At 46.1% G+C, this 21,633-nt stretch overlaps 1 protein-coding gene across 1 annotated transcript in view; it reads left to right on the forward strand.

Annotated features, from left to right (window-relative positions):
- LOC144791739 (phospholipid scramblase 1-like) overlaps window positions 1-21,633 on the forward strand; it is a 188,966-nt gene that overhangs the window by 65,285 nt on the left and 102,048 nt on the right. Inside the window, exon 3 of the mRNA XM_078666507.1 lies at window positions 8,885-9,105. Within this exon, the coding sequence (XP_078522633.1) occupies window positions 8,885-9,105 (221 nt within the window). The remainder of the gene's footprint in view (window positions 1-8,884; window positions 9,106-21,633) is intronic.

The following is a 21,633-nucleotide window of genomic DNA, read 5'->3' on the forward strand; positions in this document are numbered from 1 at the left end:
ATACTCGCTTGGGACGGTGGAAGAGCCGGTGGAGAAACAGAAGAGAGTGAGAGGGAAGAACAGGAACATCAAGGAACCGAAGTCACAATTAGAGAAGGAGAGCAACGACAAGGAGAAGCGAGGAACACTGAGCAGGAGATAAGAGCCGATGAGAATGGCGACAACAGGAACAGACACGGAGAGGAAGAGAACAACACCACCCCGGTAAGACAGACTCGGAGTGGCAGAGTGGTGGTGAGGCCATCGAGGTTCAGAGACTTTGATTTGAGCGACGGACAGTAAGTTGATTATGTTTGTGTGGAAAAAAGAGGAGATATGTAGACAGTCTAGTTTATGCACGGCACGTCGGCGACGTGAAGTGCGCCGGCCAGGATTGGCTGCGCGCGCAGTAGGCGTGCCAGGAGCGCGAGAGGCGCGAAAGAGAGCGGGGAGAGACGGCGCCGGAGCAGAGGCTCGGCGCTCTTTGGGAGAATATATAATAAATAAGAAGTTAACCCAGCCTGGCTCCAGAGTCATCTTTAATGTGTACCTGCTACATTACAATGTCTCATCAAAGGAAGCAGTTATTGAGCTATTCGAGATTTCTACATTTGAACGAAATAAGTTTTGATTTCAAGAAAAAAACTCTGAAATTTCACTGCAACACCAAAGGCAGTTTTAATATTTTTTCCAAAGATGAACTACTAGGACTGGCCCACGGAACTGCTCTTTCTGGAAGAGCTCTGTGAGAAATTGGAGTTCAGAGGACTGATTAAAAAGCATGAAGATTACATACTCTCCTCAATCACTGTAAGGCACCCCTTTCAAGCTGCAGACATTATTTTAATGCAATTTCCATATACAGCCGTATATCATTGCCATGTCATTGAATGCAGACAACCACAAGATATTACACTTTCTCAACATCAAAATACTGGGTGTCCGTTTTAAAATCTCAGTAAATTGCGCAGGACTAGGTTTAAGGGGAAGGTTGGAGATATGAGGTACTCATCTAAACTAAATGTGTGCTTCCAGAGCCAAAAGGTGTAAATCAGGTAATGAACATTTGCCCCTACATCTGCAAGAATTAACATCTGCGATCAATTGTGAGCAATAACAAACACCACTGAGAAATCTAGTAGCTCCCACATGCAGGAACGCACAGCATAGGCATCCCAGAGTAAATTGCCCATCACCTGAAAAATGACCATCGCCAGGTTATGGGTTATTAAAATTGGTAGGTTTGCAAGAAGCCATGACGGTCAGTGCGTATCACCTAGTGAACACCCATTATTAACATCCAAGCTCCTCTCAGAGCATAACACACATTTGTGCCTCTTGGAAATAAATGCATTGCTTTTATGATATAAAGATTATTCAATGTTTCTGCTTTTTTGCAACCTGCTGGATCAACACTCTTGTTTTTAAATCTTTATCTTCTTCTCCACCCTGTCCTTGTCTTCATTCTCCCTATGCTCATAACACTGAGCCATGTTCAATATAACTGACGGGGAGGACGTTGTCCAAGTGCTCGTTTAGGCCTGTAATCGAGCAGCAATCTCAGTGAGCAAATTAGTAACAAACTTATTCACAAACATCCGAACATCACCTTCCTGTGAAGAATCCTGACCACTGAAATATAGGAACACCCCTTCGCATCTGGTAAAGAAGTCAGACACACTCTCGTCTTTCTTCTGACGACACGCAGTCAACTTACCCCAGTGCACTTTCTTCGGTGGGATAAGGGAGTGCATGTAGGCGATGATGCGCCCTGGCAAGGCTAATAACTCTGCTTTGGGCTTCTCACCGGGCTTGCACTCCTTATCCCATGCTCTAATCTTATCCCATGTGCCCCCCAATTCTGCTACATGGTCTTGTGTATGGACCTGCCGCCATACGTCTACTGGTACCAACAGACCAAAGAATAACTCTGTCATCCAGCGCCATGACTGTTGCGGAGGCCACTTCTGTCAATTCTTTATAATATGTAGTGGTTTTTTTTTCTCGGGTCCGGTAATTGACCTTTTAGAGAAAGGTCAATAGATCCATTGTTCTTGAAACCGAGCATCGACTCATCTTATTACAGTAATTGTAGAGTCGCGCAATTCCGGGATTTCAGGATGATAAATGGGATGGACCTCCCTCATGGGCTGCTGTGTCCCTAACAATGGAACCTTCTGGAGTAGTCTGCCTCAGTAACCCACCAGTGTAGTCACATTACTAATAACTTCATTCGGAGCCATGTCTGTAACATATACTTGGTCTCGTATGTCATAAATAATCTGCGGCGCCGTGCCCTGAAAGCATTGCTCCCACACTGTATCAGAGTAGCCGACATGTGCTTAAGGGCATGCTGTTGTATGAAGGTCTTAGTCTTTCATCACACTCCAGATATCCTCCACAGTATGGATCGGTTGTCAAACCCACAGAGCTACCTGATTCGTTACCACCTGTTTCTCCTCCAGTCCCACAGCTGAGCGCACTAATACTTTCTTGACACGATCCTGCGCTACTGCCCAATTGGCGTCGGGAAATCCACATGTAGGTGTCTATAGGGGTAACAGTGTTTGAGCAGAGGCAGAGACAGGCAGCATCATATCAGGGGTCAGGGTTGGGGGTGTAAGGGGAAGGGTGGCGGATGAGGCGGAACCCAGAGATTGGTCAGGAGAAGGGTCTGCACCTGTGGCTGGCGGGAGTACAGGTGAAGCAAGTGAGACCGGGGCTGATGCAACAGTGCCAGGAGTACTGGAGTAAGCAACACCAGAAGTCAAGGCTGAGGAACTAGGGACCGTAGGGTATACCCGCTGCAGGGCATAAGGCAGCGGAGGACGAGAATCCAGAAGCTCCTCAACTAGTTTGTCCCCTTCTTCCCAAACCACATAACTTTTATCAGCTTGTAGCCGGAACCTCCTGTCCTCGTGCTCTGCCTTTCTCCACTTTATCCCCATCATAGGCTACTGCCTTCTGTGTAATCGTTTGCATCTTTCTAGCCACCTTCTCTTCCCTCACGCGCCGCTGCTTCGCTTTCTTCTGCCACACCCTCAAACAAGGACTGACCACTCCTTTTAGTAAGAATTTATCCTGTAGGAAATGTATTTTCTGATCATTGAAAGAACCAGTAAGTGGCCATTGCACCTCAGTATTGTCCCTCGTATATTTATTCCACAATGTGTTAAACATAAAATGGCCAATACCGTGTTTGACATCTGTCAAAGTTCGGCGTACCCTCCGGAGGGGCATTCTGGCTCTCTTCCAGCTGAGCACTCTTAGAACAGCATCGCCATCCAAAACATCCAAACTTGCTGAAGCAAGGCATCTTTACATAAGACACACACCTTGTCCCTAACGGACAGATAAGAGTCACAAATATAATACAAACAAAATAGAGGAATAAGAGCCGTTTACAAACCAAGACCACTGTCAGGAAAGCACAGTCGCTACTCACTCAAGCAAGCATTGCACAGACAGCACCAGCAACGTCGGTCCCACCCAAACGCAGCAATCAACCACAAGTCAGCCCGGAACAAAGCGGTCAAAAGACCGCACCAAGACACAACCCGTCGACTCATGCCATTCAAGCAAGGCAGATCACAAACTGCACCCAAGACAGTCCGAAGGCTGCACCGATACAAGAGGACAGGTTTCAGGCCCAGACCTATTCCAAAGCAAATCCGATTTACAGTTGGTCTGGCAGAGAACCTGTGAGCGGTCCCGGACCTTTTACAAAGAGGCCAATTTCCAGTTGGCCCGGAAGGCTGCTCACAAGCCCTCTGTGTCCCTGACCTGCTGACCAGCCAAGTCGAAGACCAGACAGTCATAGACTGTACCAGGACATGGCCCTCAGGCGCATGTCAACCAAGAATGGACCATTTACCAAGAACCAAATCACTCACCTGGCGCACACAGGTCGAGCAAGTTATTCTCCACTGCCGACTCCTCGGACTAAACGGTCAGCACCAAGGTTTCACCTTCAGGAACCTAGCCAAGTGCCACTAGCCGAAGATAAGTCTGATCGGGAGGGTGGAGGCAGCTGCGAGAACCAAGCTCCGTCTTGTTTGTAATGGGGCCCTGATCTGACCGACCAAACACCACTCCAGCCCCTACACACCTGGTTACAGGTGAGGAGGCCCTTTTGTGGAGTCCCTGTTCTGGCACCAACTGAAGGACGTGGCCCTTTAAGACCACGGAGGTACTTAGGACCACCTGCTATGCCTTCTCAAATGAAGAGTCGGTCAGACAGAGAATACAAACCAGTATTTATTACCATTACTCTGCAGAGGAGTTCATCATAACCTGCACCCTGGCGATGGCTTGAGAGGGACTGACTCCCTAATCTTCGCTAATACAAGATAAACCCTTCAGGAAACTTCGGTCACGCCCCTGGTGGAAAAGTACCGGCCTGGTGGAAAAGTACCGGCCTGAGCCGGACACGAATAAAGAAGGCACAGAAAGATGAGCTAACACCTGCCAGACGGGCACACTATCAGCAGCCCAGGGTTACTGTGTCGAGCAGTAACCTGGGAGCAGGGCTACATGTATAGAACGGAATGCAGAGCAAAATATTCATACTGTTAACAAGTCGGGTTTGCAGCCTTGAACATGAACGGAAAATATACCGAGGTGCAATGTTCTGCTGAGGCCAGCGATTCTGAATTCTAAGGCCTAGCATGAGCACGACACTGACCGTCTTGTAGGAATTGCGAAACATTAAATTGAGTCACACTGGCTAATGGGCCTTCATACTATGAGGAATACTGAACGGGTTACTGAATGCAGGCATTAATACATGTAATTTAGCCATACACTGCTAATCTAAAACAGCAAGGCAGAAGCATTTTAGGAAAGGGAATTTTAAATCTAACAAATTCACGTCATTATCCACTAACACAGGATTGTTGTCATTTGGGCAAGATAACTGTCACTCGGAATGACTGCGGTCACTAAAGCAGGCCTCCTCTAGCTCTGACCAGCTTACAGACAAACCAGGATTGCTGCCCCAAAGGCAGGATTGTGGTCACACTAAATAATTGCTGTCACTAAGGCAGGATTGCAGTTTGAGAGAACTGTAGCCACTCGTAGAGAGCACAGTCACCCGCAGGATTACTGCTACAAAGACCTGATCGGACAATGTCAAGCAGGCCGCCCTTTGGGTAGAATGTCGTCCATGAGGAAAGATTTGAGCGAAGCTGAAGGTAAATGCCATCTGAGACAAGTTCAAATACAGACATGATTACAATTGCTGTGACTGGATTGATTGCATCTGTGGCAGAGGTACAGACAGCTATTGTCTACTTTGGCAGTCCCGGCAAGGCAGGAATGCAGTCCCTCCAATTCAAATATTTCGTTCTCTCCGGCAGGATTGAAGACAGTCTGTTAGAGTTTCGCGACAATATTGGTCCATTTCTGGCACAGCCTTAAGATGTGCATTCCTTGTCTCAAGAAACAACTGGCACTGTCAAACAGTTCCCTAATAATCGTACCCTTCATGACCGGGTTGAGGTGCCGTCACCATGCCTAAATATACATGCTGTCCTTTTCGCTTGACATTGTGGGGTTTAAACCCCTGGCCTTTTTGTGGATTAGAATAATCTATCTTCACTTAACCCATGGCTCTGTGTGTGCATATATGCTGTGTTTTTAAGTGTCCAGCCTTGTTCTGCACCGCTTGGTAGAAAATTGGGGAACAGAAAACCAGAAGAATCTCACTTCAGAGATCTGATCGCATATTAGCACAACTGGTGCTTTTCTGCAAGGGGGGGAGATGTTCTCACAAACTCGGTGAAAAGCATCAGGCTGCGAGAGATCTTATAATGAAGTGCAAATGATTAGTTTAAAATGTTCAGATTGTGTGCCGTCTCCTCAAGAAAGGCATTCAGGTCTCACCGCCCCCCCTCGCTGTTTCTGTGATGGCTGGAGCTCTTTGGGAAGGGACAACTTGGGCTTTAAGTCGGCCGGGTCTCACCGCCCCGCAGTTTCTTAAAGGGGTCCTCGAAACTGGTCTCTATCCGGCTCTGTTTTGTGCCTTTGTCACAGGTGGTCTGTTTTTTTCGGACTGCAGTTACAGCAGCCACGTGGTTGTGTGCTGCTCACACTCCTCACTTCTCACTAGTGGAGAAGTTACGGCATGACGTCATGCCAGGTGAGCGTTGTAGGGCAAGGGAAATCCTTTAAAGAGTCGTTTTTTCTCTGGATTTCCTTTCTCTTTCTGAAACTCAGGAGCAGCAACAGTGTCGTAATGGCACCAGGGCTCTAAGTGGAAGCTTTTTTAATATTATATACAAGCCATAGTTACAGCTTATTTATCTTATGTAACTAACAACCATTGACAAAATCAATAGTCCTGACTTGTTGTAGGTATGATGTTACTTGTTGTATCATACATCTGGATGCAATGACAGAACCAGCAAAATATAAGAAGGGCAGCACACTATGCTAAGTATAGATCTTTAGCTTAGGTGTTTTAAGCCCTTCATTACATTGGCCATGCCACTTTCAGAGGCCCCCAGTTTTTCATCATTACCTGTGCTTGAGCTGTTTCTTTCTCTGCTCCTCTTCTGCCTGGCTGAGCACAGATGACTGGCAGCACAACAGATGTCAAGGGCCAATTCCAGGTCCCTCGGACCATGTCCCCCAAGATGGTGCAAACCTTGAGCTTTAGGCTGTTGGCCGCTGGGGCAATGACTTCCTCAGACATAATTTGAGGCTGCAGGAGCACAGCAAACTCTACCTGCAGAAGAGTGCCCAGTTCCACCCAGAACACGGGGACAACTCAAAACATGGATGAATTTTTGTTAAATCTTTCAAGGAAAAACGTTCTATTTTAGTGGTTACATTGTGTTCCTCCTGCATTTGTTTCGAAGACAGCTACATAGATTTCCTCTAGGGATCAGAGACTTTGCCACAATAGCCTTTTGTGTGTGTCTCGGTCTCTCTCTCTGTTAGCCAAGAAGATGGTGGCCGCGCAGAGGACGCTAGTTGGTGCTATCCCCATTGGTTGCTTCCGGATGTTCATACCTCCGAAATCAGATGTCTGGTGGTACAGAGGGGGCTCCTTCGCCCTTTGACAACAGATGAGTGCCACATGCGTACAAATAGTGGTGGTGGTTACAAAGCACAGCGCTGCCAAGCTAGAGAATTGGCAAAATGTGTGCAGCAAATGGTAGAATGTGCGTTCTGCTGGTATGTGAAAATACTGGAGCGAACACAGCTGGCTTTGGCAAGGTTAGGAAAAGCAGATGTGATGTGCAGAACGAGATATTAAAATGGGCAAGCTTTGACCCTCATGCATCTCATTTTCACAGTACTCCCGCCCACATATTAACTTGCTCATCGATGCACTTACATGCTCATCCTTCAACCATACTCTTATTCACCTATGCTCCTGTGCACTCTTCTATTTGCCCAGGCATTCTCACTAAGCTATTGACTCCCTGACCCGTCCATTCCATCACCCACTAATGAACCAACACAATCATACACCCACTGGCCCAACAAGAGTTCTATACATCAATTCATTTACCCATCACCACCACCACCGAATGTGTTTACCCATCTGAACTCCATTTACCCATTCACTCACTTACCTGCCCATTCACCTTCCAATCCACTTTTTTTAACCACCTCCCCCTGATCCACTCCATACATGCACTCGCCAACTAATCCATCCATATTCTCCAATTTCCTAACTAATCCATCTATCCACTTAGCCACACATGCTCAATCTTTGACAAATAAAGAACTTCACTTACTTAGAAACTGAGGCTTGCTAGTTTTGCCCGTGTGTGGTGTGAAGCGCTAACGTACCATGTTATGACACATTCTGAGCAAACGATGGCTGAGTAGTTCCATTAAAAAAAAAAAGTTCTCGGACTAAAATGCCCATACCTCTTGGTCAACTGTGGTGTGTCGGTGTTTCTTGTACAGTTAGTACCTAGACCGCAACTGAAATGTGGTTAAAGTGGAACTGAGCTTGCAGAATTCTGTCTGAGTACTAAAAAAAATGTGCACAATCATTGGCAATATTTCAACTGGAATACGTTAGGAGAATAGGTGGGAGTTTTTTTTTTCTAGTTAGCGGATGCAAAGCCTTGGGCAAGTCTGCCCTTTTTTGCCTTTTTCGTACTCACACCCATATATTTTTTTTTTAAGTGGATTGACCTGCAGCACAAGTAGTCCTCATTTCCTGCAGTAAAGAATGTGAGGAGAAAGAAATTCTTGCGTGGTTCAGAACTATGCTTGGCTGAGCAATGCAAGTACCTTAATGGTAATTGTATTCCATTTAATTACACTGACCGGCCCCAGACGGTGCACTAAGACAAGTTACCCAGCATAAGAGGCTGTTGGTGGTACCTGCTAGCTAGGAGGGCCCTGCAGGCAGGCACAGCACAGAGCTTTCCCTGCTGTGGAAGCTGCTTTCAAGGTCTCCGCCAAGGGGTTGGGCCATATAATGTTCTTAATTAAATTATCACTGAGATAATTACATTGACAGGCTCGTCACAGACTGCAGAATATGTAGCAAATTATGGATTATGTGCAATCGCATAATTCCAGTGGCAATGGGATATAGACGTAGGTTTCATTCGCTGATGAAGTACCTCACGTTTGCACTGCAGGTGTAAACATTGGGCGCATATTTAGCTCTTTAGGAATTCGTCCAGCAGTATTACCCAGCCCTAAACTCGAATAACACTTATGTGGCCGAGTTCGGGTTTACCTGTTGTCTTAACCCACATTCATATTCCTAAAGATCTGTATTGGAGCACCCTCGAGGAGCGTTAATGCCAGAATACCATAGAATCTTGAGCAACACAGAGTGTAGATGTGCCACGTGCAGTCATCCCGTTTTTATTTGTCATTGATGAATTTTTAAGTGTGAAAATGCAAAAAGTTGTTTTGTTTCTTCTAGTTTTAACCGGGTTTGAAACGAACAACAAATACGAGATCAAAAATGCTTTGGGACAACGAGTTTACTTTGCAGCTGAAGAAAACGACTGCTGCACGCGAATGTGTTGTGGCCCCGCGCGATCTTTCGTCATCAGTGTGATTGATAACACGGGCCGTGAGGTCATGAAACTACAGAGGCCTTATAGATGTTCAAGCTGTTTCTGCCCTTGTTGTCTTCAAGAGGTACGTACATTTGATCTAATATGAGCCTAATATTAGTGGTGGAGTAGGGCAAGCCATAGAGAGGACGAACCATAGAGTCCTAGAGAGTCATAAAGAGAGCCGAGCTAGCAGAGAGATGACATGTATAGAACCCAGCTGATGTCTTATGCAATAGGATAAATACTTTTTCAAGTAATTTTTCAATGATGGAGTGTCGCTTAATATAGTGGATTATATAGCTACATTGATCTCCCGTTAAAATGAATATTTCTTTTACATGAATTCCTCTCCCACACACCCGTAACCACCACGCCTTTAGGCCACTGGCGCATGCAAACAGACATTTTGGTTTATCGTGTGCACTCTGTATATGGCCAATATTAGCAGTGGAGTAGGGTCCCTGTCTATTAAACCGTACACAACTGAGGTATTTTTTTTTATAGAACACACATCCTAAAATGAATGCCTTCAAGGTGGCGTCAGATTTGACCGTTAGTGAACATAAGGCACAGTGAAGTAGGGATTTGCCTGGGATCACATAATTTGGTCATGTAGGGAAGTAGTGATTTGAGCCCAGGTTCATTGATTACACATTTCCTAATACAGCCAGCATTTGAAGATCTTCTACTCTCTTCCATTTACATGACAGGGAAATGCTGTGTGTTAAGTTATTTCATAATCTAATTTACTGCATTATGTTAAAAATATATTGCGATTAACTCTGTATGAACATGCTTAAAATGTCAATGTCATTCTTTAAACAAACACTGGCAAAGTCATTAGGTCTGGCTGTATGTGATGTTGCACGCAAACTATTTCTACATGCCTGAATTTGCTTGCATTGTCAATGAAAGTCGGGCCTATTGGCTTTGCCAGTGCATTTGTATTTTTGGCTCTTGACCTATTTGTGGTTCCAGTGTGATCGTGTCTGCAGGACTTAAGAAAAAACTGAGACCATCTTATTAGTTTTCCTACACTGTTGTAGAATGACAATTCTGCTTTCGTCTCTAAATCTGGTTACTGACGTCTCCTACGACCCGAACTGGTCCCCTCCATTACCCTGAGCAGCCATCTCCTTGGAAATTGCAGGTTGTTACGAGCGGTCATTCATTCCTCATTCACTAGGTCTCCCTGGGTCAGTGGTACTTCTGTTAATGGACTAGGGACCATCCGCATGGCACTGGAATACGGACTGACAGTAACTGCTGGCCTGGCCGGGCCTGTGTTTGGCTACTAATGCTCGTGTGCTTGTCCTCCACGCGAAATTCTGCTTTTTTGACAATCTGACCTTGCTGGACGTTAGATTTATTTGCTTTTTCTCACATCTGTTTTATTTGAATACAAGATTGTGTGGGGTCTAAATGTAGATCCCCAGGTTCCACTGCCAGATGGTATCCTGTTGGATTGTTGTACTATATGATTATGAAGCTGCCTGAGCATAAAACTCAAATGCATACAAATACACAAATTCTGCGGTTCCAGGGTCCAGAGAGGTGACATTTGTGAGTTGGATCCTGATACATGTTTGGATGGAAGATGGTACATATCTGTCATATTGGGTTTAGCTTGCCCTGGCTAGGCTAGGACCTTTGTGATCTCACAACATTCCGTGATGTCACCTTAAGTTCTGCTGTGGCCAGGGTTCGTTATTCAGTTGGAGATCATTGGCTGTGCCTGGCTGGGGTTGTTGGATTCTCCTGACCTCTTAAGAATAAACTACTCTTCTTTTCCACTTACACGAGTGTGACTCATAGTATCACAATATCGCACAAGCTGTAGTCCGACTCTGTGGGCTTTGAATTTATCAGGAGTGATGTATTTCACAGATTGAGTTTTTGGAAAGTGACATGTAAAATACAGTAAATTTTTTCACTGTTCAATTTCCAGCAGGAGTTAAACTAAGTGTATGGACTGTCACACCCAGCGATTATCTGTTTGATTAATTCCGCCCAACTAGGAATTCCGATCCCTGCACAAACATGGGTTTTCACATGGATCAGAAATCTTGAGCCTACTCCCAAATAGTGCCTAAGACCAGATTGTTCAACGAATTAGTGTTCACCACTGACTCATCTTAGATCTTCTAGACTAGTGTTTTGAAACCTGTGTTCTGGAGATCCCTGCGGGTCCACAAAACCTACTCATGAGGTCTGCAAAACCTTAGAACATTAAACTATAACAGATCAATAAATTATATATAAATAAAGAAACCAAATTGAAAATGGTACACCATTCTGTAAACGTGAAGTAATTTGAAATTGGAGAATAAAAATTGTTAATATCCTCACATTGATTTGTTGAGCCCATTGTAAAGAATATAGTATGGGCAATAAGTGGCCTCCATTGAAATTAGAAAAACGCCAACCTGGCCGTATTTGGTTTTCTTTGTTTATGAATAAAATAAAACATGTAATCATTTGTGTATTTATTTGAATGCTATCTCCTTTATTTTCTGTTTTGTTTTACAGTTCAAATCAACAAAATTGCTTCGGACAGGATCCCTGTTACCATTAATGTTTCAGTGGGGGGTCCTACGTTCAATTAATAATTCAATGGGAGTCCACAGGTTCCAATAATTCAGTGGGCACCCACAGAAGTCAAAAGGTTAAGAACCACTGTTGTTGACATAAGCTCAAAGTCCAGCAATATCAACTGAGTGTTCCATCTATCAGGTTAATTGTGTACCATTAAGCTTGGCAATGGTAATACCTCTAACTCCGTTTTTAGGTCGAGCCTAGCGGCAGCGCGCATGCGCTACTCGCTCTGCGAGACTGTAGTAGTAGAATATGGGAGAGAAGCTGCGCCCACTCATCGCCCAACTTTTTTCATTGGCTTTTGTCATTCTCTTTCGTAAATACTGCCTTCGGATTCACTAATAGGCTAGTTAGTCCCTCCTTAGTATGGCCTGGCCTTCATTTGTACCCTGCCGTGGCAACTGGCCCATTTACTTTGGTTGTTACACAAGACCCGTTATTCAGTCTGCAAGCACTATTAACTTTATTGAGGTTTAATTACTGACATGCGCTGCTTCAGCTGAAACCGCTTGTGTTTCTTTATGCAGCGCGGCCGCCCTGTAACGCGGGTGCCAGCTTTCAATCACTTTAACCAGTCATTATCTTGTGTCTGTTTCAACCCCCCCAAGTAAAATTTATGGAAATGATTAGCAAATTAACTCATGTGAATTCCAGGTAGCACATAATCCAGTGCTAATGGGCTGAAGCTGACAACAGCACATCTGCGTTAAATGTCATCTGTACTAAAAGACACCTGACAGGTTGTTTCTGAAAGCCTGTTTTATTAACAACACCATCACCACCAGTACCACCACCATTAATACCACCATCAATACCACCACAAATACCACCACCACCACCATCAATGCCCCCACCATCACCACGACAATCACCAATACCACCACCAACACTATCACCACTAATACCACCACCAACACCACCACCTACAACATCACCCCAATACCACAACCACCACTACAATACCACCACCAACAATACCTCCACCACCAATACTACCACCAAAACCACCAGCAATACCACAACCACCACCAATACCATCACTACCAATGCCACCACCACCAGCTATACCAATACTACCACCACCACAACCAATACCACCAGCACTATCACAACTAATATCAATACCACCACCAATACTACCACCAATACCACCACCACCAATACCACAACCATAAATGCCACCACCAGCACCATCCCCACCACCAATACCAATATCACCACCACCATTAACAATACCATCACCAATACCAAAACCCCCAATACAACTAATACTACCATGTAGGAAGGTTGATCCCTGACTATGGTTGCCCCCAACTTTTTGCCTGGTGTTTTGCTGGTTTTCTGACTTAGTTGACCTGGGACCCTGCTATTCAGGGCCCCAGGCCTACTGCTCTCTCTGTAAAATGGATTCCATGTACCTTAGGTACATATCTAAATTGGATACTGAGTCACCTTATCAGTCCCTGTACAGTGTACCTTAGGTACCCAGGGCATAGGTGTACCCAGGGCCTACCAGGGGCTGCAGCATGTATTATGCCACCCCTGGCTGGCCATCCAAATCTGACACAACTGGCTGCTTGACAGCTGGGGCAAGGTGGTGTAATCACCCTTTGCTTTAGATATAGTATACCTATATCTAACCCTAAAAATGGACACACAGATCTCCTATCAGTCACTCCTATGGCAGGCCTTAACAATCCTGAAGGCAGAGTGCTTGGAATCGTGTGAGATGGTGCTCTGGCATGAGCTGAGCCTGTCTGCGGCTTTCGGGATCCATCCCTTAGCCGTTTCCATGATATCGCATACCATATACTCTTAAGTGCATTATAATCCTCGCGGTTATGTGCCAACTCTGGTATCGCTTTATCAAAACATGTCGAGTAAGGTGTCATACGAATTGGAATACTAACCCCTCGCCAATTCTGGCGACGGGGTTAGCATTCCACCCTTCTAGAGGGACACGACATGTATGTAACCCCTAACCCCGGTTAAAGTCAGACAGAGCCTTAGCATCCACAAAATGGATGCTGCCACCGAGACACAAGTCTGCCCTCCTGCTGCTGGGAGTCCTCCCAGAGCAGGAGATAAGGACAAAGGGTTTCCTGCCAGGGGCGGTGCCAGCACCGTCCCAGACAGGATTTTGTGTATTGTAAGTAGGCAGGGCTTTAGAGGAAGGTGACTGCACGTGGCACCCCGGTGCTCACTGTGCATAGGCTGGCTGGAACCAGTTCCAGGGTCACTCCAGACCCTGTGCTGGGGAAAAGCCCGCTAAGGAAGTGGGTGTAACCACCCCCCTCCTAGTCCCACCCATAGGGCAGGACTTAGTCGCGTGCCAGCCCCTTTTTACAGGATAAAGGTAGGAACTGGCCCCCTTCCAAAGCAGATCATCTTTGAATCCTGAAACTACTTTCTGCGAAAGGAACTCAAGACTTCTTCCTAAGATTTCTCCCTTGTGACTAAGGAGTAGTCACCCTGCATCCGCAGGCACCATCTAAGAACACTGCGGTCTGCTGCAAGTCCTTCCTCCGGAATCCGACTGCCCAGCTCGACGAGAACCGGCTTCCCTGGCACCTCTGACCTCTACCCACCTCTACAGCCCAGCTGAGAACCGTGGGTGCGACGAGACCTCAAGGGACCGGCCATCTGCAAGACTGCACAACTTCTTTCCAGCAAGCCCGCCGAGTGAATTCCTGGTGAGTGCTTTGGGGTCCGAGAAGCCCCCACCCTGAGCAGCTCCAGCACCGAAGAGCAGCCCCCCAGCATCTCCACGATCTGCGTGGGGCCCTTCTGCTTCTTGCTGCTCACCGCGTTGTTTGGCTACTAGCCCGCTGGCTTGTGGCCTTCCTGACGACGCCCGACGACATTTCTGCTGCTGGTCTGGTTGCTCCAGACTGGCCCTTGCTCCCTTCCAAAAGAGGAGCACCCCGGACCCTCCTGGTCCACTCAAGACGCCATTTTGAGTCCACCGCGTGGACTTGAATTAGCCAAGGCTTGTTGCCCAATCCTGGGTAACTTCGACGCCGACAGCTTCATCCATCGTGGGACAGCTCGCACCTCCATCCTGGTCGCCGACAACGCCTCCTGGTCCGAGAGACTGCAGAGCCCAGCAGCGCCCACTCACCTGACTGCGGTGACTTCGCCCGGTGCCATCCTGGTGCCCACTTAATCACTGGCTAGTGATTCAAGAACTTGGTCCCCTCTGCTTTCAGGTTTCTTCTTCCTTGATCCAGGCTTGGATCCATCGAACTTTTCTTCACTGGTCGCCTGCCAGCAACTTCTTCCTTCCAGGCTCCTGGTCCGGCAACGAGATCCCCGACGTCCTTTCAGACCTATGCAGCTGCAGCCCCTGGGCTAGGTAACTTCGGCACTTCGGTGTCCCAGCATAGCCTCACTATCCAAGGGTCAGGATCCACTGTCGTTTTCTCCCTACCAGGTCGGGTTCGCCCGTGAACACTAACTTTGTGAATTCTAGCTTCCATAGACTTTGTCCCGCATCCCGCGTGAGAGTGCACACTCTGCACCCGAGTCCCCTGGGCCTCCTAGTAGTAATCTAACGATTCCCTAGTCCAGTCCTAGCGATTCCAAAGCCTATTAGAACTGTTACTTACCTGCTAGTAATTCGCATTCCACTTTTAGCGTATATGGTTTTTCGTGCCCCTCGGGCATTTGTGTAACGTGCTAACTTAAAAGTATTTTCGTAAGAGTTTTGTTGTGTGCTTAGCTCCCTGTCTCATAAAGAGCCAGGGTAGTCTTGTTATAAATAAATACACTGTTTATTTTCATAACAACTTGTGTGGTGTCCTTTCACTGGGTGTTCAAGGGGTAATGTGATGGTAAAACAGCTGGCTTAACACGCCCTCTAGAGTCTTAGCCTTAGACTGCTCGTATCCATGCTACTAGGATAGCTGGTCTATAAGGTTGACTTACAACCAATCATCAATAAGGGTTGTTTGGACTGATATATAGTGATCACTAGAATAGTGAGCACTGCACATCAGGCCAACTTCTCACATACCACCAGTGCCAATACCACAAACACCTGCACCAATGCCAATACCACCACCAATACCACCACCACCACCACAAATACCCCCACCAATTCCAATGCCACCGCCAATACCACCAGCTCCACCGCCACAAATGCACCTCCACCACCAATACCACAACCAGTATCACCAATACCACCATCAATACCACTATCAATAGCAGCACCAATTTCGCCACCACCAATTTCACCACCACCAATACCACTAATGTCAATACCACGACCAATACCACAACCTATACCACCATCAATGCCACCACTTTTTGGGACTCAATTAGCTCTCAAATTCTTTCAGCCTCTACACCACAAACTAGTTCTAGTGTGCATATACATTATGACTGGCATGTACTACATTCAGAAACAAGGAGGCACACACTATATAGCTCCCACATAACAGAGCGCATATGGCCCTGGGTCACATATCACAACAGCCACCTCATAGAAGAACACCTACCCGGAATAGGCAACAACTTTGCAGATATGCTCAGCAGAATGCAGCAGCAGTTACACGAGTGGGAAAACCACCACAGCACTGGTTCACTTGTACTTCAAATGGTTAGGAACCCAGGAAAAAGACTTGTTTGCCGCACACCAGAATGAGAAATACCAAAGCTTTGCCTCCAGGTTTCCTCACCCACAATTCAAGGGCAATGCTCTATGGATAATTTGGTGAGGGATAATTGCTTAAATTTTTCTCCTGTCTCATTCATGCCTTACTTGGTTCAGAAGCTCACGCAAACATTCTCCACACTAATTCTAAAAACCCCAATATTGGCTTGACAAGCTTGGTACACAACCCTATTACAACCATCATATCTACCACAAATGAAGCTTTCCATCTGTCTACCTGTTTGAACTCTTCTAACTAACCAGGGAAGGGTCACATTCTCCAACCCAAATCAACTGAATCTAGCGATCTGGCTCCAGAAGCCTTAGAATTTGTGTATCTCAATCCTCCACAAGAATGTGTGACCATTCTAGGACATGCATGCAGGGCTATCACATGGGCATGTTACACAGCTAAATGTGCATTTTTCTTTAACAAAACAAATCCAACCATTCTCTCCTTATTTGCTACCTACTCTATTTACCTCAAGCAGGTCTTGCATACACCTCTATTAGGTTACACTCAGCAGCACTTGCTGTGTATGCGCAAAACAGACAACACATGTCCGTTAAAAAAAGGGTCAGGCAGATCAGGTCGATTACCCCTTTTCAAGGTTTGCCCGGCGCTAGCCGCCTCTCGCCCAACTCAAGGTTACCAAATAAAGAGGCAGGCGCTGGAGACTGGAAGGCAGGAAACAGGAGTTTATTCCGATGGAGCAGAACACATAAAATCAGACAACAGGGTATCTTCTCGAGGTGCTCTAAACGCATCCTTGAGGCCTGGCCTCTTATACACAGGTTTATTGCTTTATTACATTTATGACTTCCGTGGCATTGCTTTGAAGCATGGAAAAGGCATCTTTGGAATCCCCTGTTCAGGCCCGTTCCCACACATATCTACAGTAGGAGTCCCCGCCCCAATCTCAGCATGATGGCTATCGCGCAGCTGGACATTCCGCTGGGAACAGAAATGCGGGCGATCGGTCGGATCTAGGGGTGTGAAGGCATTGATTAATCCCCGCTCCTTTGATGTGAGACGAGGTCCTACTGTAGGGGGCAATAAACTGCATCTGTTGGGCTAGGTGATGGCCTGGGATCAGGCCGGACAATCGGGCAAGGAGGAAGAGGTTATCAAAGGGCCTGTTTTATGAATGAGATGAAAGAGTGTGGGGGTTCAGCACGGGATGTGGCTCGGAGGCAGGGTCGCGCTGGAGGTGCGTTTATGGCCCAAGCAGGAGTGACCGGGGGCTGTCGGGGCGCGGGGGGATGCTTGCGCGGTCAGAGTGAGGGGGAGAGACGCGCTGGCTATCGGCAGTGGGCAGAGAGACCATGGTTTTCAAAATGGCTGCCACTTACGCGCACGAAGGGGCCTAAAAAGGGACAAGATGGTGTGGCCAATGTTTCATGATTTTCACTTTACGCTCAACAGTGGCTATGGCGAACATAAATGAACGCCGCTTATGTATACCGATTTTAGTCATTTTCCACAGTCCCCAGTTTTTATCATAAGTTAGTTCATTTCTGTTCATGTCTGAGGTAAGGACGTACAAGCTGTCATTTAGTTATACTAATAAGGGAAGTATGCGGCTGGGCTAGCTGGGCTGTCTATTGAGGTCTTTGGTAGCCCATATGCATTACGGGCAGATGGAAATAATCCTGCTATCAATGCTGACAGAATCATACATAACCACAAGTAGTCAATGCGATAGGCGAGGAGGCAGTGCATACAAAATTACATTAGCTGTGTCATACGTTAGACCTTGGAGACGGGGACATTATTTAGACGATGTAGGAAATTCGTTCGACTACAAACATGATGTCATACAAAAATGTTCTGGCAGAATAAGGGCTATTATCACTTGAGGTCTAGACTCCATGGGGATCAAAACTAGACAGTATGCTCATGTGCATAACTGGTGTTCTACAATCATCATGATACAGAGCGCTTTCTTAGTTATCCATGTACAATTGAAAGTGACCGATGTAAGGTTTCGAAAGCTCAATTGGGTGATAATCAATACAAGTGGTTGGGAGAGGAATTCAAATTAATACAAGTGTCAGTCAAGGGGTGGCAATGTTCAAAAAGGGTTCGTCTTTCCAGTGTCTTATTACAGCGAGCCATCCCTGGTAGGCTCTCATTGTTCTTCTTCTTTCGTTGGCACTGTTGAGCACCGGCGGTGGAGCTATGCGTCCAGCTCTAATTCAGATTTCGCGTTGCAGGGTGTGGCCACTCTTTGCTCTCGGACCACAGTCCTGGTTGTCCTGTTCCCTAACTAATCTATCATAGGTACCTTAGGCGGGGTACCCGCATTCCGTTCTTCTTTCGTGACAAACCCTACTCTATCTTTGTGCTGTGCTTCTTCTCCAAGTCAAGTTCAAAGAAAAACTCCGTATGGAAAAAAGGGGGCGATGGGGGCGTGCTTTGGGAGGCCGAGGGAAGTGAGGGAGGGAAGGGAGGTGGAGTGGGATCAGATCTGAAACGGACCAAGGAGGGCAGAAATTTCAAGCAAGTAGGCCCATCAATCGGGCACAATGGGCTGGGACTTTCGGCACGAGCTCATCAACATGCAGGGGCTTCTGGACAGCCCTTCTTTCCTTCACTTTCCACGTTGAGAATGGTGCCTCCTCCCGCAGCTCTTTGCTCTGTGGCTCCACCTTGGTCAAGGTCATAGAGATTCCCCGATCTGCAGCCAGGCTGTGCGTCACGTCCGGCCCCTCTCCTCCGACGACTGCACGTTATCTTTAAATGAATACAAAAAAGTCTTAGAGAACTGACAGGGGAAGACGTTTACACACTTTAATTTCTCTCCCAACCCCAAGTAGTTGGGGAAACGTTTATCGGTCATGATAGGGTGGAGGCTTATTTATCCTTACGACGGGGTATGCTGTTAATTCATAAATCATTGTTGTGGTGTAGGTTTGCGAGCAATTCTACGAATTTCCATAATCATGTCTGTTAGGTGTTGATTCCTGTTACATTCGTAAACGTGGCAAGGAGTCTGGTGTCTATCAATTACATGGTCTATTAAATTCAAACCGGCTCCTCCGGTAGAGACTCGTCTTTCTAAAACAAATCCTGTTGAGCTATATTTTTCTTCAGGGTCTGCTAATTTTATGAGAAAGTGTGAGGGGCTACTATCATGGGCTTATAGGTACCTTTTTCCAGGGAAGGACATACGTTAAGCATTTTTCTTTTCTGAAAGCAACGGCTAACTTTGATCAGTTTTAGACGAATTGTTTTTTTTAATAACAAGGTCATCAGCTACAGTCTTTAAGATTTTCTGGGACGGCTGGTACAGAACTGGGACCATTCTGGGAAAAACGGGGACGTTTCGGACATTCTACTTTTGTGCAATGGGCGGTGGTAATCTGAATGAGGAAGGTGGTGTTACTAAAGCACTAAAACAAAAAGCCACTGACGTATAGTTCCCTTTTAAGGGTCAGATTAGGGGACATCAGTCGTCTTACCTGTCCTTTCTTTCTCAGCCAATTAAGTTTTGTCATTTTACAGAAAGGAGAGGCAGTAATATGGCAAAATACGATCGTTTTGTTTCTGTCAATTTGTTCAAACACTGTCGTGTCTAAAGCCAATTATACCTGTACCGGCGCGGTACAGCGTCACCATTTATTCAAAAGGGAGCAAGGGAGCCCTCAGAGGGAGAGAGCGTCGTGCGCACCAAATAGGCCATTAGTACACGTACAACATAGAGAGAGAGAAAAAACGTGTATGATAATAGGTTATTCAGTGCACACATATATAGAACAATACGGGTTGGCTTCACGTATAAAACACGAGTTGAGAGAAGACATAAATTCACAGTTTACGTACACACAAATACCGGATAGGGTGCGACAGTACATACATCAAGTGCGAAAACCTAAGACAAAACACAGAGCTATTTTGGGCAAAGGACTTTTTCATGCGTGTTGCGCATTCTCAGTATTCCATTTAATTCATTTGGGGGTCGAGCTCTTTATTCTCCTTACTTCCTAATAGTGGACAATTTTTGTTGGTAACTTCGTTTTTTAAAATACATACTCCCTCTTAGTTGGTCGGACACTAGTCCAGTCGTGCTTATACTCACGGTGGGGCCTTCCAACATCTAGCAAATGATGATCCAAGCGGAGGTAAAGGAGGGGTGTCAGTCGGACGTGTAATGGTACAATTCTGATTTTCCTACGAGGATGGAAGAAGAAGGGGTAAATCTAAAACATAACAATATCCCTAATTTCTGGGCTGAGGGGGATTTGGGATGAACCCCAACCCGGGGTACTCTTGACTTCTCTTATTTAGTCAGCACGTAAATTGACTCACCGGTGCGCATTATTTTGGGTGTACATTTGGGATATCGGTTCGGGTCCGAGGTACTACAATAACCCTTCAAGTTTCTGGTGTAGGCCACGCTCCCATTCACTAGCTCCAGAGAGGGAGAGGGTCGTTCCTAGGTAAGGTAAGTGCTATATTCCTTTTTCGCCCTTCACATGCAGGTACCATGTTTGGGCTTATTTTTCTTATTCCATTAACTGCTCGATCAACACCTCCGTTATACAAAAAGCATTCTTTTATCGACCCAGACGTGCGCCACACATACGCATTCATACCGTACAAATCAGGGCCCATGCGCACATTCATACCATACAATTTTCATGCTCTGAGATAGCTCCTGCATATAATGTACCATCTCCACAGAGCTGGCCTATTTTCCTCGCGTGGAGCATGGTGCGTTTTAGGTCCTCGCCATACTTCAGCTGAATTTCCGATGTAACCTAAAGAAAAGAGGGGGAGGGGGCAGTGTTCAAAGCACATCAGCGCGCATAAACATAAAAAATGTTTTTACCTACCACGTACCTGACTTATCTCTGTGGGATGCAGTCCCTTTTATCTCGGCCTTGAAGCCCAGAGGAATCGGTAGTGCGGAAAAGATAACCAATGACAGGCTGTTCATTACATAGGTTGCCCGAGGGCGGTAGTACAGACCGCATGTAGGGAGGGGTCAAAAGCCAGGGGCATTCGGTATAAGGTGGGGGGGGTGACGGATTCACGTTTTCATTTGAGGAAAATAAATGGCCTATGGTGGTATAGGGTCGTTCCTATTCGCAGAGCGTGGTATTTAAAAAACCTTACCAATCAAAGTGACTGTTATGATGCTAGTTTCATATATTTTAAAAAACCTTTATTGTGGAAATGTCAGCATTCAAATAAGGGCCTCCAACCATATAGGTCGGTTACGGAACAGACGGGAAACGCATGAGGTAAGGAGAGATTACACTGTAGTATAGAAGCAAGTGAGTCATTTAATTGAAAAAAAAAAAACGTGACAAACGGTTGCGGGATCAGTGAAGGTTGATTTTATAATTGAAAGT

Source organism: Lissotriton helveticus, chromosome 11 (assembly GCF_964261635.1).
Source record: "Lissotriton helveticus chromosome 11, aLisHel1.1, whole genome shotgun sequence".
In the NCBI taxonomy this organism is placed as follows: domain Eukaryota; kingdom Metazoa; phylum Chordata; class Amphibia; order Caudata; family Salamandridae; genus Lissotriton; species Lissotriton helveticus.